Raw genomic sequence first — 16496 nt, 5'->3', positions numbered from 1 at the left:
AACACAAATCTCACCTGGATGAAATCTTGGAGTGGGGTATATAAGAGAAGATCTTGGATGAGAGATGTTGGAAATTCAGAGTGGGACATGATTCAGCATAAATGATATGTAGTGTTGAAAGGGTTAGTCGCTTGGTCGTATGCGATCCTTCGCGACCTCATGTCTGTAGCCTGCCAGCACCTCTGTCCCTGGGATTTGTAAAATGATATGTAAACACTTGACAAATACTTGAGTTGTCTTAGGAGGAAACCTCGAGTACTTTCCCTTTGAGAAAAGTGAAGAGGATCTTTTCTCGAAGTTCCTCTTTGAAAAAGAAGAGGAACTAAAAAGCCTCTTGATGAAAGTGAAAGAGGAGAGTGGAAAAGTTGGCTTAAAGCTCAACATTCAGAAAACAAAGATCATGGCATCTGGTCCCATCACTTCATGGGAAATAGATGGGGAAACAGTGGAAACAGTGTCAGACTTTATTTTGGGGGGCTCCAAAATCATTGCAGATGGTGACTGCAGCCATGAAATTAAAAGATGCCTACTCCTTGGAAGGAAAGTTATGACCAACCTAGATAGCATATTCAAAAGCAGAGACATTACTTTGCCAACTAAGGTCCATCTAGCCAAGGCTATGGTTTTCCCAGTGGTCATGTATGGATGTGAGAGTTGGACTGTGAAGAAGGCTGAGCGCCGAAGAATTGATGCTTTTGAACTGTGGTGTTGGAGAAGACCTTTGAGAGTCCCTTGGACTGCAAGGAGATCCAACCAGTCCATTCTAAAGGATATCAGTCCTGGGTGTTCATTGGGAGGACTGATGCTAAAGCTGAAACTCCAGTCCTTTGGCCACCTCATGCGAAGAGTTGACTCATTGGCAAAGACTCTGATGCTGGGAGGGATTGGGGGCAGGAGGACAAGGGGACGACAGAGGATGAGATGGCTGGATGGCATCACCGACTCGATGGCCATCAGTCTGAGTGAACTCCGGGAGTTGCTGATGGACAGGGAGTCCTGTCGTGCTGCGCGATTCATGGGGTGGCATAAGAGTCAGACACGACTGAGGGACTGAACTGAACTGAACTGAACAGAACTTTCCCTTCGACACTCCCCTCTATGGCCGCCGGAGGGCGGCAGAGCTCCTCCATAGTCTGGCGCCTCCACAGGGCTGCCCACCTCCTTCCCACTTAGCAGCTCCCACCGCCCAGCAGCCTCTGACCCTCACCAACCTACTCCGTCCACAGTCCTCTCCACTCTCCCAGTTCCCCACACTGGACTCTGGCAGCTCCTCCTCCCAGCCAGGCCCACCTGAAGGCCAGACTCCCCTCAGGTAGCTCTGCCTTCTGAGCCCCATCCTTCACTGCTGAGGGTCTGCTCACCCTTCACATCTCAGTCAAAAGATCACTTTCGCAGGGGTGCCTTCCATGACACCCAGTCCAGCTGAGATTCCATGACACACTCCGGACCCTTTCCTTTCCACCAGACCCTTCCCTTTCAGTCTATCCCTCCATCATAATTAGCTCCTTATTTCCAGGATTTTCTCTGAGTGTCTGTCTCCCCGTCACAAGGTCAGCTGTGTGAGCTCGAAGTCCAAGTCTATCCTATTCTCTGGACACCAGGACACACCCAGGGCTGAGAGGTCACACATGCTCAATAAATACTCTTTAAATAGATAAGGGAATCTGCATAACAGAAGCCAGAACTCACACCCCCCACCCAGTGTGACACCGAGGGGTCAGAGAATATTCCTTGTGGACACAGCGGCTCTGGCATCAGAGTGGGAGGAGACCTGCCAGTGCCCACAGCTGCCCCAGGACGGGACTTTATTACTCCTGGAGTCAGCAGGGAGAACAGGGGCCTCTTAACTGTGAGGAGTCAGACCTCTGCTCATTCCCAGATAATCACACCCTCTCTCCCATCTCTACTCAGGAGAATCTTCTAGTCTCCCTGGAGCGCCTGGGCTGGCAGCTTGAGTCCTTCCCCTTCTCTCGGAGACCTGACATGGCTCAGACTCGCGATCCTCCATCCCAAGGGAGTGACCACAAGGGAGGGGGAAGCCCCAGCGTGAACTCACAGGAATTGCGGAGCAGCTTCTCATCCCAGGGTCCCTGATCTGTGGGGACACCTGGGTGTGGTCCCTGGAGACATCTCAGCCCCTACCCCTAAGGCATCCTGGGAAAGGAGGGGAACTTCCGGAATAGAGGAACACAGCTTCTGCAGTTGCTCCATCTCAGGGGGACTGGGGTCCCACGGGGGTCTTCCCTCCACTGACAGAGGAGCCCAGGGGCTCCCCTGACAGTGTCCAGGTGGAGCTGCCCAGGTCCTGGCACTGTGGGGAGGCTGAGAGCAGACCACTGATGGGGACACAGAGAACTAGGGTGCAGGCCCAGTGCTGTGAGGTGGAGAAGGACAGGGCCTTCTGGAGTCCAGCCCACAGGCCGCCATCCTCTCCCCAAAGCCCCGAGACCCCCCGCCGGCCCTTCCTTTGAAGCCTCAGGGACTGAGAGCTCCTCCTGAGCACACGTCCACCTGGATGGATGCTTCTCCTGCCCCTGAACAATGTCCACTGTCCCCCTGGGCTCACCCTGCACTGGGATGAGGTCAGGAAGCCTGGGGACCCACAGTGACCTGAACCCTGGCTGATAGCCTCTAGTCAGGAGGTCAGCGCCCACCTCTGCCCAGGGCGCAGAGCCAACTCACACCCTTTGGCGTTTGCATCCCCAGCAGACCACTCCAGTACTCTTGCCTGGAAAATCCCATGGACGTGGAGCCAGGAAGGCTGCAGTCCATGGGGTCGCTAGAGTCGGACACGACTGAGAGACTTCACTTTCAATTTTCACTTTTACGCATTGGAGAAGGAAATGGCAACCCACTCCAGTGTTCTTGCCTGGAGAATCCCAGGGACGGGAGAGCCTGGTGGGCTGCCGACTCTGGGGTCGCACAGAGTCGGACACGACTGAAGCCACTTAGCAGCAACAGCAGCAGCAGCAGCAGCCTGTTACATCGTCCCCGGGTCTGCTCATGACCTCCAGGGGGCAACATTGGGCCAAACAGGAAATTAACAGGTGAACTTTGTTTTGCCTAAGGAAGTGGAGAAGGAGCCTGATTTCCATCCCTCCTTCTAAACAGCGGTCTCCAACCTTAAGGGCACCAGGGACCGGTTTCATGGAAGACAATTGCGGAGTGGTGGAGATGATTTGGCGATAATTCAAGCGCGTTACAATTACTGTGCACTTATATCTAATATTATTACATCAACTCCACCTCGGATCATCAGGCGTTAGATCCCAGGGATCCCTCCTCTACAGACCCTCAGAGCCCCTCATATGTGCCCACACTATGCTGCCCAACCTTCTAGGGGCCTATGGGCACCCATGCCAGCTCTCATCCCTGCCTGCAACCACCCGTGGGAAAGATCACAGTGACCACAGAAAGATCAGCCAGGGTGACAGAGGAGGCCCTGTAATGGCAAGGAGAACCCGGACAGTTTCTGAACCAAGGCTCAGGCAACAGACACGGAGACGGAGAGTCTTCCGGAACTTGACCCGAGGACCAGGGAGCCCACAGTCTGCCCACCCATCAGCACCAGGTTCCTCTCCTCCCAGGACACACAGGAAGCCTTTCCCTTCTCACCTGAGAACTGCAGCTCCACCTGACACCCGGTTCTGGGTGTCTGTCCCTGAAAACAGACGCCAGGCTGGTGACACTGGAACATGGAGGTCAGGTCCCCTCTCCAGTCATCGCTCATCTGACTCCTTTCTCTCCTCCAGAGTCAGTGTGACCTTGAGGGGGGAGTAAATGCAGTCTTCTCAGATATTTGAGAACAACAGGAAGCCCCTGGGCATCCAGCTGGGTTTCTGTGTCACGGGAACAATTACCACCAACATTTGGAAACCGCTGGATGTGTGCGTTGTGCTGAGAGACCCCAGACCAAAACACAGCAGAGGCCAACACTGGGGTGGGTGGGGCAGCCTAACCTGTGTTCTGGGGTCTCAGCCAGGCTGGGCGAGCGTGTGACCTGGGGGCTGCTGAAACAGCATTTCTAAGGTGTCACCTGGGGGTTCGCAGTCTTCATGAAGCTCCACAGGTGATTCCCACGCACCGTGGGGATGACGTCCCTGTGACAAGTGTTCCTCATGCACCCGTCACCCCCAGGCTCCTCCTCTGAACGGAAAAGCCAGAAGGGGATGACAGAGGGCTGTCGGGGAGGCTGAGTGTGCATCTGATCCAGAGCAGTGGGGACCTCGGGCCCGGACACCCCAAGGTTGTGCTTTTCCAGACAAGGGTGTGTGTGTGTGTGCATGTGTGGGTATAGATGTGTGTGTATGTAGATGTCTGTGTGTAGCTGTATGTGTAGGTATGTGTGTGTGTGGTGTGCGTGTGTAGATGTGTGTGTGTGTGTGTGTGTGTAGGTGGTAGAAGGCAGGGGACTCAGTAGAGTTCAGGGAATAGAAATACAGAGGGGGAAGGGGGAGGGGGGCCACCAGTGAGGGAAGGAGGGGAGGCAGAGGGCGGGGCCTGGACAGAGACCCCGCCCCGGGCCACGTGACCCAGCGAAGTGCTCCTGCCCCTGGAGGAGGCCCAGCACACAGGGGGAAGGACAGCGGAGCTCACACAGCAGACTGCAGTGCTTCTGAGCGTTTCTGGACCAGAAGTTCTCCTCACAGAGAGAGGGACACAGCAGACAGCAGGCGCCATGGAGCCGCCGGCAGGCCCTGCAAGCACGAGGCATGTCCCCTGGAACAGGCTCGTCCTGGCAGGTGAGAGGGGACAATTTTCAGGGAGTGGGCAGAGACTGGAGAAGAAGAGACTGGCTGGTGTCTGGGGGAGACAGGGTTCTGAGAGGGGACAGAGGGCTTCTGTTCAGACCTGAGGGCAGAGGACAGCGGAGCAGGGGAGGGTGGGGGCCTCAGCCACAGGAGACTCTCCATGAACTAGAGCTGGTGAGGGGCGGGAAGACCTCAACTGCTGTAGGTTTTATGAGTTATTCTTTACTGAGCAGGAATTGTTGAAAACTAATGACAATAGCAATTATTTATGTCTGGGTGTCACTACAGAAAAGCACATAACCAGGACAGCAAACACTGTCCGTACCCGCACCCTTAGAAGCCGGCAAAAGCCAGGCTGTGGAATTCCTGGGACCTCTCTGTCCTTCACCTCCAGGAATTAATATCTAGAACCTGGTCCAGGCCCTGGGCTATAACCAGGATCAGACAAGCCCCTGCCCTCACGGAGCCCGTGCTCTGTGGGGAGGAAGACAGACGAGCAGAGAGATGGAGAGCGTGCTGGCAGGTGCTGCAGGCGTCACGCAGGAAAGGGACGGGGAAGGTCAGCAAGTGAGCACCGAGGGTCTTTACAGCAGCTGGTCAGGAGGAGGGGCATCTCCCAAGAGGCCCTGAGTGTGAGCAGGCGTGTGAGGGCAGCAAGGAAGGGAGCCTGGGGACAGCCGGGGAAGCAGAGGAAAAAACGAACCCAGAGGGGCTGAAGTGACGGGGGTCATGCTGCTGACCTTGAACCACACACACACATACATGCACACACACACATGCACACACACATACACTCACACACTAAGGCTGAGGGATGAAGAGACCTGCTCAGGACCCAGGGCACCATTTTCCCATCCCCCACACAGGTCACAATAGTAACTGGTTTCTCTCTCTTCCCTCCTAGTCTTACTGTTAACTTTCTGGACCCTGCCCACCACTGCCCAGCTCACTATTGAAACGGTGCCCCCCCTTGCTGCAGAAGGGTCGGATGTTCTTCTCCTTGCCCACAACGTGACAGAGAATCCTCTAGGCTATGCCTGGCACAGAGGAGAAAGGGTAGAGAACTCCCAGCTAATTGCATCATATAGGGTAGCCACTAATTTCACTACCAAAGGGCCTGCACACAGCGGACGGGAGACACTTTACCCCAACGGAACCCTGCTGATCCAGAGCGTCACCCAGAAAGACACAGGATCCTACACCCTGCTCGTTACAAAGGATGATTTACAGGCTGAAAGACAAACTGGACACCTCCACGTACACTGTGAGTGCCTCCTCTCTGACCTTGGGGTGTTGGGGGGGCGAATTCTGTTCTGATTGACCCGGATGGCGCCTCCATACCCCTCTCATTGTGTCCCGTGTCGGGGTTTGCACATTAGGTGCAGGGCACACACTGTGGAGACAAACTCCAAAGGGTCAGAAATCCTTTCCAGGAAGCCAGGCCCTGCAGACACTGTGTAGAGAGAAGGACGGTCTGATGAGGGACTCGGCAGAGGGAGAGCGCTCTCAGTCCAGCCCCCTGGGCCCCTCCCCATGACCATGACCCTGAGGAAGACCCTGCAGGACTCAGGGAAGACCCTGGCCTGAGGGCACCAGGGATCTTCACACAGAAGCCCAGCCCCAGGAAGCCCCTCCCAGACCCTGTCCCAGGGCTCCTGCCTCCAGTGACCCTGGGAAGTCTGTGCCAAATCCGCAGGCTCCCAAGCTGGTCACCAGCCAGGGCTCAGCCCCAAGAGCCACATCCGCGCAGGGGCACAGTCTGGTCCTAATCCTGAGACTCGGCATGGACAGCACACAGGTACAAGGTCCCCAGGAATCAACCAAATGCCCTCGGGCACTTGGAGACACCAGAGAAATCTCAGCACCCCCAGAGAGGAACAGAGGAAGGAAGACACTCCTGGCAGGTCCTCGACCCCAGGGTGCAGCCCAGGGAGCTCTCTCCTGAGGCTGGTTTATGAAAACCAGGAGAGATGCCAGGCGGTCTCTGAATCCACCCTGTTCTGTCCACCACTAACGCTGCTGCACAATCAACCCCCAAGGAGGCCTGTGCTTCTCCCAGACCTAGAGCAGGTGGCCTCACACTCTCTGAGCTCAGGTCCCCATGCATTTGTCCTGCCACTCACAAGCCTGCCTTATTCTTTAAAGTCTGGCTGAGAGGCAAAGGATGCCAATTTTGCTGAAAGATGCTTTTAGAGGAGCCAAAAGTATGAGAAAGTGAGAGTGTTAGTCGTTCAGTCATGTCCTACTCTTTCCTATTCCATGGACTGTAGCCCACCAGGCTCCTCTGTCCAGGTTATTCTCCAGGCAAAAATATTGACTGGGTGGCAATTCCCTTCTCCAGGGCATCTTTCTGACCCAGGGATTGAACCCAGGTCTCCTGCACTGGCAGGCAGATTCTTTACTGTCTGAGCGTCCAGGGAGGCTCAGGGCAATGTTCTGTCTGTTATCTGCACAGCGGTGCTACCCAGACCCGTCATCACCAGCAACAACTCCAACCCCTGGGAGCATGAGGACACTGTGGTGTTAACACGTGGACCTAAGACCCAGACCACCTCCTACATGTGGTGGATCAGCAATCAGAGCCTCCCCAAGAGCACCAGGCTGGAACTGTCTGAGGACAAGAGGACTCTCACTGTGTTCAATGTCACAAGGAAAGAGAAAGGACCCTATGTGTGTGAAGCCCGGAACCCAGTGGGCATCAGCCGCAGTGACCCATTCACCCTGGATGTCCTCTGTGAGTAACCTCTGCTCCTATGTGACCTAAGCTGCCCACCCAAATGCATGCTGCCAGAGGCCAATCCACACCCATCCCTCTCAGGTCCGAGTGCATGGGCCATCACCCCTGGACACCCAGACTGCCCATGACTTCCTGCCCCAGGCAAGCCCAGGCAGGTCCACCTTGAATGAGGACAGGGAGGGGATGGGCTGCTCTGTGTGGGTGGCTAAGGATCACCAGAATATGATGGGAGAAACAAATTAACGTCAGACTCACAAAGAGTGAGCATAAAGGACCCAGGGGCCCCAATACAGACCAGGAACTTCCCTTCCCTCTGATTGCACCACGTGTGGCTTTCTGCTCTTTGCTCCAAATGGTCCGGACACCCCACCACTACCCCTCAGACTCCTCTGACCATCCAGAGGGAACCTCAACCTCTCCTGCCACACAGCCTCTAACCCAGCCACACAGCGCTTCCGGCTTGTCAGTGTGAGGCCCCGCAATACGCCCAGGCTCTCTATCCCCAATCACAACATGTACTCTCAGATCCCACATTCCCTGACTGGCCTGGCTGGCCCCACAGTCAGAAGATCAAGGTTCCCAGGACTGAGAGCACAGAGCAGTCTAGTACTAGACTCTTGTCCCAGCAACCAGGCAAGGGTCTCTCTGGTGTGATCCGGGGGTCAGAGGAGGTGTGGAATCACTCTTTCCCGTTGCCACCTGAACAAAGACCCAGGGCCTTCCTCACAGTCACCTTTACAGAGGTCTTGGGCCCCGAGACTGAGGAGGGAGCAAGGCCCAGGCCCCTGACCCACTCTCAGCAGTCATCCCTCTGTCTCTCCACAGACCCAGTGGCACGGCCCTCCCTCCAAGCCAGCAACACCACAGTCCCAGAACATGAGGGCCCCGTGGTCCTGACCTGCCTCACAGATGAGACTGGGGTCTCCATACGTTGGCTCTTCAAAGGCCAGAGTCTCCTCCTCACAGAGAGGATGACACTGTCCTCAGACAGCAGCACACTCACCATAGACCCCGTCAGCAGAGAGGACGCCGGGGATTATCAGTGTGAGGTCTCCAACAGGGGCAACTCCAGCAAGAGTGGCCCCCTCAGGCTGAGGGTGACCTATGAGTGACCACCGTCGCCTCGTGTCTTAGTTGTTCAGTGGTGTCCGACTCTTCGTGACACCACGGACTTGAGCTCACTAGGCTACTCTGTCCATGGGATTTCCCAGGCAAGAATCCTGGAGTGGGCTGCCATTCGCTACTCCAGGGGATCGTCCTGACCCAAGGATCGAACCCGTGTCTGCTGCACTGCAGGCACTCTTCCCGTCTAAGCCTCCAGCGAAGCCCATTTTCACTGGATAAGCTTCTTTTATTAATTCCAGCAACAAGTAGCCTATCATCTCATTTCCTTCACTTGAAGCAATTGGAATGTGTGCTGTCTCTCCCCTCCTCATCCCCTGATTTCCCCTGGCCCTCTGCTGTGAAGCCTTGTTGCCAAGACCGCTGGAAGCAGCACTAAAATCAGTACCTGGGACTTCCTGGGCAGTCCAGTGGTTAAGACTCCACCTTCCACTGCAGGGGTTGCCGTGACCTCCTCCAGGGGATCTTCCCCACCCAGGGACTGAATCCGTGTCTCTTACGCCTCCTGATTGGCAGGTGGCATCTTTACCACTAGTGCCTCCTGGGAAGCCCTGGTGAGTTATAAAGCCTAAATCTCCTTTTTCTTATGTGTACAGTGGTGTTTATTATGGACTTTATAGACCTTTGTGAATACGTGCTCCGATGAAGGTGGAAATCACAGCAGACGTGTTGAGGCAGTAAGTGTCAGGATGTTAGTTCGCACTGTTGTGATTGCAGGCTTGCCGCCACACTCAACTCCAGGTCCCTCCACTTGTCTTTCTTAGTTGCACCATCGTCTCTACAGTGGAAGTGACACCGTTTCTTCACAGGATGGGCGGTGGTCATGTGTGGTGAGAGCTGGGGGCCTTGCGGACTGCACTTTGCGCAACATAAACTCCTATGCCTGTGTGCTGTCTGTTGGTCGGTTAGGTCTCTGGTTTACAGTGCTCTCACGGTCTCTAGTTTCTCACTGAAATCTCTCTGATGCTGTGTCCATTATTGAAGGTGGGGTGTTATAGTGTCACTGTTATGACCGAGCTATTTCTCCCCTCGACGCTGTCCACTTTTGATTCACAATTCTGGTGGTGTTGGGTGTGTAATGCTTATAATTGTTCTATTTCCTTGATGGATGGAAACTTTTCTTGATATGCAAGGTCCTAATGTCTCTTGCCGGAGAAGGCAATGGCACCCCACTCCAGTACTCTTGCCTGGAAAATCCCATGGATGGAGGAGCCTGGACGGCTGCAGTCCATGGGGTCGCTGAGGGTCGGACATGACTGAGCGACTTCGCTTTCACTTTTCACTTTCATGCATTGGAGAAGGAAATGGCAACCCACTCCAGTGTTCTTGCCTGGAGAATCCCAGGGATGGGGAAGCCTGGTGGGCTGCCGTCTATGGGGTCACACAGAGTCGGACACGACTGAAGCGACTTAGCAGCAGCAATGGCAGTGTCTCTTGCAGGCTTTTTTAATTTAGAGATTATTCTATCAGACACTCATACAGCCACCTCAATCCTCTTTTTATTGCTATTTGCATAGAATATCTTTTTCCAGCCTTATTTCAACCTTCTATGTCTTTGTATCTAAAGTGAATCTCTTGAAGAGAGTATAGAGATGGGTCATAATTTTTATCCATTCTGTCAACCTCTGCCTTTAATTTCAAGGTTGAGGCTATCTATCATTCAAATACTTCCCCATAAGAAAGAACTTCTGCCATCTAGCTATTTGTTATATGTCTTACATGCTTTTTTCATTAATTCCTCTATTATTTCCTCTTTGGCATTTAGGTGATTTCCTTTCGCATGTGTCATTTTGATTGTGTTCTTCCCCTTTCCAATGTATTTCAGTTCTTTTCTTAGTGCCTAACTTGAAGATGACAGTTATGTCTTAAACATATAACTATCGAGTTGAAATACCAACTAGATTCTATGATGTATATTACAAACAGGGTGCTCCTGTGCATCTCCATCGCCTCCATATTACACACTTACTGTCCTATATTTCAGCCGTCCTTGTACAATATATGCCTGTTATATAGATTTATAAATATTGCCTCATGTAATACCTTTGAAATAAAAAACAAAAACAAGCGATTACATAAAAGACAATAAAACCGGCTTAGATAAGATAGCTACCTCTTGTGTCTGTTTGACCACTTTTCTCTAGGTACTTATGGCTCTGAGTTGCTGTGTAATGTTTGTTCAGTCATCTTAAAGGCTTCCTTTCACACTTCATATATGCCGTGTCTCCAGGGAATGAGCTCCCTCGACTGTTGTTTATCTGGGAAAGTCCTAATCTGAGCTTCACTGAGGAGAGTTTCTGTGTACATTGCTTCGCCGGTTGACAGTCTTGCTTTTAGGACTTCAGTCAGTCATCCCAATGCCTTCTGATGTGGAATTCGATTTTCACAGTGTTGAAGATCTGCTGCACATGCTGAGTCACTCCTCTCTTGCTGCGTTTTTCACTTCCTCTTTCCCTTGGGCTCTCAACAATTTGACTCTATTGTGTCACAATGTCTGTATCTTGAGTTACCCCTTTTTGGAGTTCATTAACCATCTCTAGTATGTGATTTCATCTAGTTTCGGAAGTTTTAAACCATTAATTTATATATATTTTTTTCATTGCTTTTTCCTCTCTATTCTCCTTCAGGAACTGCCATACTGCTTATGTTTGTCCACCTGATGGAGTTCTGCATAATACTTTGCTTGGAGTCACTATTCGACATTTTTTTTTTTCCCTTTCTACTGCCCAGTCTGAATAACTTCTTTTTTGCTCTCTTCATGTTCATGGATGCTTTCTTCTACCTGCTCAGACGTGCTGAGGAATCGCCCTTCTAAGTTAGTGTTTTCACTTCTTATACTTCAGCTCCAGAGTTTCTTCAACCCTGTTTAAATAATTTAACAACGAGGAAGAACACATCTTTCTTGAGAAGCAGGTGCTCCTCAGACCTGCCCAGTATGGAGACAGCCATCCCCTCACACTATGGACTCCAGTGCTTTAGACATGGACACTGATTATGTAGCTACTGGGTCAATCTCAGACAAGCACATTAGGAGCAGAAAACCACAAAGAGAGGAGGCTAGTTGTGGACCCTGAGAAGGAAGGCTCATCCCACGGAACTGTCAGATGGCATCAGCCAAGGAACTGGACTTCTCCTCAAGTTTGATGTACTGTCTTCCCCCTCTAGGGGCTTCTCATGTGGAGCTAGTGGTAAAGAACCTGCCTGCCAGTGCTAACGCAGGAGACTAAGGGATGCAGGTTTGATCCCTGGGCGTCAGGAAGGTCCCCTGGAGGAGGAAATGGCAACCCACTCCAGTATTCTTGCCTGGAGAATTCCATGGACAGAGGAGCCAATCCCAGTGATCTGGAACCACAGACGAAGGTCATGCTCTTTGGTAGTCAATCCCTCCCTCTTAGGAATCCCACGAGCCTTCCACTCTGGGTGCAGGCAGACCAAGTGATATGGGGACAAGCATCCAATGGTCGGTGAATCAGTGAGCAGAGTTTACGGCTCACTGAGAAGGTGATGCTGTCCCAGACAAGCAACAGTGTCAGGACAGAGGGTGCGGGTCCTGTCAGTGTGGGCTCTCCTCCCAGTCAGAGTCTGCAGGTGTGGTCCAGCGCCCCACTGAGCACTATAGTGACCTTCCACACCTCTCCATCTTCCCGTGTAATTTCACTGGAAGTGGGTGTGTAATGAATGCAAATAATGAGGACGTGGGTAGTCTCCTTTCGGAGCCTGTAGAACAATGTGTTTAATTAATTATGCAAAACTTAGCTAATTTTGTCATAGTTCGGTTATTGTGTGTGAGAATTGTTTGACTGCAGGCAAGGCACTGGATCTTGTGCCTCCGTTTCCCCGTCTGTAAAACTGGAGAAGAAGAGATGGATCATAGGGCTGCTGTGAGGTTGGTCACTAGGAAGGGAATGAGATTAAAATTCTCCCTGTAGGTAAAATTCTTACCCACACAGAGCCCGCAGGCAAGAAACATTCACAGGGGAGATTTTGGTTTTCAGCGCTGTGGGTTTTGGCTGTAGAGTCAAACAACTGGGTTACATTTCTGTGTCACCTGGTCCTAGCTCTGTGGCCTCCATTCCTTTATTGAAGAACTGTGTGTCTCAAATCTGTGAATGCACAGCGGGGATGACAACCCCTCCCTCATGGGGATGGAAAGATCAGAAAAAATGGGTGTAAAGGATTTCCCACTGTGCCAGTCGCACAGGAGTACCTGGAAACAGTTCATTAATATTATTACTACTAATCAATGTTGGGTGGACTGGAGAGGAACTACCCTCTAAGACCGACAGTGGTGATGGAAACAAAAAATCAGAGGGAGGGGGCATAATGTGAGAAGAAAAGAGTCCTTCAAAGGAAAATGAACAGGACATGGAAATGGCTACAGTGAGAGAATGGAGAGTTGGAGCAAGTCCAAGGTTTCAAATCTGATGAAGAGGGAAATGATGCAGCCTCGTGCAGTGGGAGAGTCAGGAGGACACTGTGATGACAAGACACGCAAGCACACAGGCCTCAGAGCATCTCCTTCCTCCTAACCAGGCCCTCTCCCTGTGAGACTCTTCCTGGTATTCCCTCCAGTGAACTCAGACCCCATTTCCCCTCTCTCTCTCTCTTCTGCTTTCAGGGCAAGAAAACGCTCGAGCCCTCGATGTGGGGGCCATTACTGGCATCGTGATTGGGGTCCTGCTCGTCCTGACGCCGCTGGCTGTCCTGGGGTATTTCATTTTCCTTCACAGGTACAGTGGCATTCCCAGATGCTGCCCCCACCCCCAGGTTGACCCTAGTCCTAGAGGAAGGACACCCCATCCTCCAATTTCCAGCCTGGATCTCCCGGACCTCCCCACTTCCCCACGGGTATTCTCTCTGGTCCTTCAGTTCCTGCCTCACCAGGTATTGACCTATGGCGGCTTCCTTAACACCGTCCTCATTTATTTTGTTATTTAGTCGTGAAGTTGTGTCCATCTCTTTTGCCACTCCATGGACTCATCTGTCCGTGGAATTTCCCAGGCAAGAATACTGGAGTGGGTTGCCATTTCCTTCCCCAGGGAATCTTCCTGGCCCAGGTATCGAAACTGTGTCCCCTGAATTGGCAGGTGGATTCTTTACCTATGAACCACCAGGAAAGGCCCATCTATCAGTTAACACAATTAAGACCCCTGCTTGTCCTCATTCTCTGTATGTAGGCTGGCAGGTAGTAAGTACTCAGAAAAAGGTATCTCTTCCTGTATATTTAAATCCAGCTACTCTGATGAGGGGTAGTCACAGGGCCAGGATCTGAGGGTCATCCTTGCCAAGTCCACACTTGGCCAGAGAGTGGAAGTTTGGACAGGCCAGGTGGGGTCAAATGCCCCCACGTGGCAGATACATTAACAACACCCCTGATGCATGAGACAGAACATCGTGCCAGGTCCGCAGGTGGTGGGATGTCTTTACACTTAACGTCCAGGTAGATGGAGACAGAGGACAAGGCCACTGTCACATTTGAGCAGCTGCTGGGTGAGGGCGGGTGGCCACAGCAGCGACACTGCATTCAGTGAGATCCCAGAGTCACTGGTGACCGCTTTCCTCCCCATGCACTGGCCCTGCTCTCTCCATAAGCCTGATGAATCCACTCAGACAAAGCTTGGGATGGATGCATGCCTTTCCCAGAGCGTTGGGGCATCGCTGGCCACTTTCTCCTGAACCCTATTAGCCTATGGTCCTACCCCTCTGGACTCAGGGCAGATATGGCTTCTTAAGGACTTTCCTCCTTGTCCTTACTGGGACCTCCCGTCCTAAGCAGCCTTGGTGGAGAATGGAGGTGTCCAGCCCCTGCTTGGACATGGGGATCCTCCTGTCCCATGTCCTGATAACAAAGCCTTGACCTCCATCTGCACTCCTCACAAATATGCCTGTTTTGTTTTTCTTTCCTAACCCCGGCTGCCTGCACAACAGAGGGAACTGGCCCCCAGCATCCACCTCAGGTGAGTGTCTGTTCAGCCCAGGACAGCGGGGAGCCCCGGTCAGGCCCTGCCATGTCTGTTCCTGCCTGCCACCCCCAGGGTCTCTGGCTCTTTCTCTGGGTCTTCAGCACAGGGGACCCGATTGGCTAGTCTGCTTTTCCTATGAGTTATCATCCTGGGAGGCTCCATCGCCCTCACTGGGGCCTGAAATTGCCAGAGGTTCTCTCCCTTGGTGGGGATCTTTCTCCCATGGTTCTCCGGAAGGTGGATGTCCAACCTCTCCTAGGAGAATGGGCTAAGCTTCCTCACATGCTCAGTGGTAACTCCTGTCTCCTCCCAGGACGTGGTCCCTCTGGCAGCTCTGTCTCCCAGGTAAGTACCTTCCTTCCTTGCCTCTTCTCCCCAGCGTCCCCGCTTCACAGGCTCAGGGCAGGGGGACTGTCCAACCCTGAAGCACTGTGAGACACCCTTCACTCGAGGGTAGTTGAAAGTCACTCAGTCATGTCCAGTCTTTGTGACCCCATGGACTGTAGCCTGCCAGGCTCCTCTGTCCATGGATTTCTCCAGGCAAGAATACTGGAGTGGGTTACCATTGCCTTCTCCAGGGGATGTCCCTGACCCAGGGATCGAGCCTCAGTCTCCCGCTTGCAGGCAGATTCTTTGCCTTCTGAGCCACCAGGGAAGCTCATAAGAGTAGTTAGAACATGGCAAGTCCCACCAAGCTGGGAGCTGGATGCACTTCAGGGACATGACCACCCACAACCTTAGCCAGAGGCTGCCCTGGTCCCCTGACTTGACCTCAGAGAACCTTGGAGTTCAGCCAGGAAGAGAGTGGGCACTGGATCATCAGTCAGGGGAGCCAGGCTAACAAGGGTGGGAAACAGAGCCCAGATAGGATTTGGGGCCAGGGCTGCAGGCTTGGAGTAGAAATGACTGCTCAGTAGAAATGACTCTCCTTCCCTCTCCTCTGATGCCCACTTCCTGCATGCCCAGGCCTCCCTACCTGATGCCAGGCCACCAGCTCCCATCTACCAGGTGAGTGTGGGGATCCAAGTTCTGGTCCCATAAGCCCAAGGGGCAGAGGAAATGCCCCCTGCACACCTGGCTGTGTTTGGAGGGCCAAGAAATAGTAGGAAAGATGGAAAGGGGATGAAGGGGAGGTGGGTCTGGATCAAAAACCTCTGACACGAACAGACCCTGGGTGACCCGGGGCTGGGAAGTCCCTGGGAAGTCATCTAAGAAGGTTACATGAGCTCGAAGGTGTCGGTCTTCTTTTGCAGGAATTAGTACGCCCCGACACAGACGTTTACTGTAATATCAGCCACAAAGCAGATGTGGGTCCTTAGTTCCTCCAGACACGTCTTCTTACGGACTGTGGAAAAGAGCTTACCTGAGACCCAAGACCCGAGTGAGGTCAAGAGGAAGAGCCTGAGGCGGAGAACCAGCTCTGAGACCTGAGGCTATTCGGGAACCTGGGCCCAGACTCAGGGTCCTCCTGGATTCCTGGAGACACTGACAGGCTGCCCTGAAGCCTGGATGGACCAGAACTCAGGCTGCAATTCCCACAGTGGGGGGAGGTTTCAACAGGCAAGTGACTGGGCCTCTGACCCACTGTGGACCACCAGAGAGATCTGAATCAAGAGCACTTTCCTTCCCCTGGTTGCAAAACATACTGCTCTTGGGTCTTATCCAGCAAGAAATTCACCTGAATCTCTGCTCCGGTCTGTCCATGGTTCCTCAGGGAAAGTATTAGCTCTAGTTACCTGACCTCCCCATCTATTCCCTGGGGGAAAGGAAGGGGAAGATTGTGAGAATGGAGGGAGGGGGCATGCTAACAGGCAAGGAGGGTCACCCCACCCTTGGCAGCCACATGGGCACTCGGCAGTCCTCACACTGCCCTGGGGTCCCAGACACCTGCCAGTGCTTGCTCACTTGGCATGGAGTCCCTGG

The 16496-nt window shown here is 52.9% G+C and overlaps 1 protein-coding gene across 1 annotated transcript; it reads left to right on the top strand.

The window, feature by feature from the left end:
- Positions 1-4563: 4563 nt before the first annotated feature.
- On the top strand, positions 4564-16250 carry LOC112582809 (carcinoembryonic antigen-related cell adhesion molecule 6). Its single transcript, XM_045163259.1, has 8 exons — positions 4564-4742; positions 5656-6015; positions 7207-7485; positions 13229-13340; positions 14539-14567; positions 14887-14918; positions 15540-15581; positions 15827-16250. The coding sequence occupies exons 1-8, from the start codon at positions 4679-4681 to the stop codon at positions 15890-15892; spliced, it is 984 nt and encodes a 327-aa protein (XP_045019194.1). The 5' UTR covers positions 4564-4678; the 3' UTR covers positions 15893-16250.
- The last annotated feature ends 246 nt before the right edge of the window (positions 16251-16496 follow it).

Source organism: Bubalus bubalis, chromosome 18 (genome assembly GCF_019923935.1).
Source record: "Bubalus bubalis isolate 160015118507 breed Murrah chromosome 18, NDDB_SH_1, whole genome shotgun sequence".
Classification (NCBI taxonomy): Eukaryota; Metazoa; Chordata; class Mammalia; order Artiodactyla; family Bovidae; genus Bubalus; species Bubalus bubalis.
This window is presented reverse-complemented; position numbering and strand designations above follow the sequence as displayed.

Bases quoted from the DNA above. Each gene is read 5' to 3' on its own strand.
- LOC112582809 (XM_045163259.1), top strand. From the start codon at position 4,679: ATGGAGCCGCCGGCAGGCCCTGCAAGCACGAGGCATGTCCCCTGGAAC. The intron at 13,341-14,538 runs GTACAGTGGCAT...CCTGCACAACAG, and splicing joins TATTTCATTTTCCTTCACAG to AGGGAACTGGCCCCCAGCAT. The intron at 14,568-14,886 runs GTGAGTGTCTGT...GTCTCCTCCCAG, and splicing joins GCCCCCAGCATCCACCTCAG to GACGTGGTCCCTCTGGCAGC.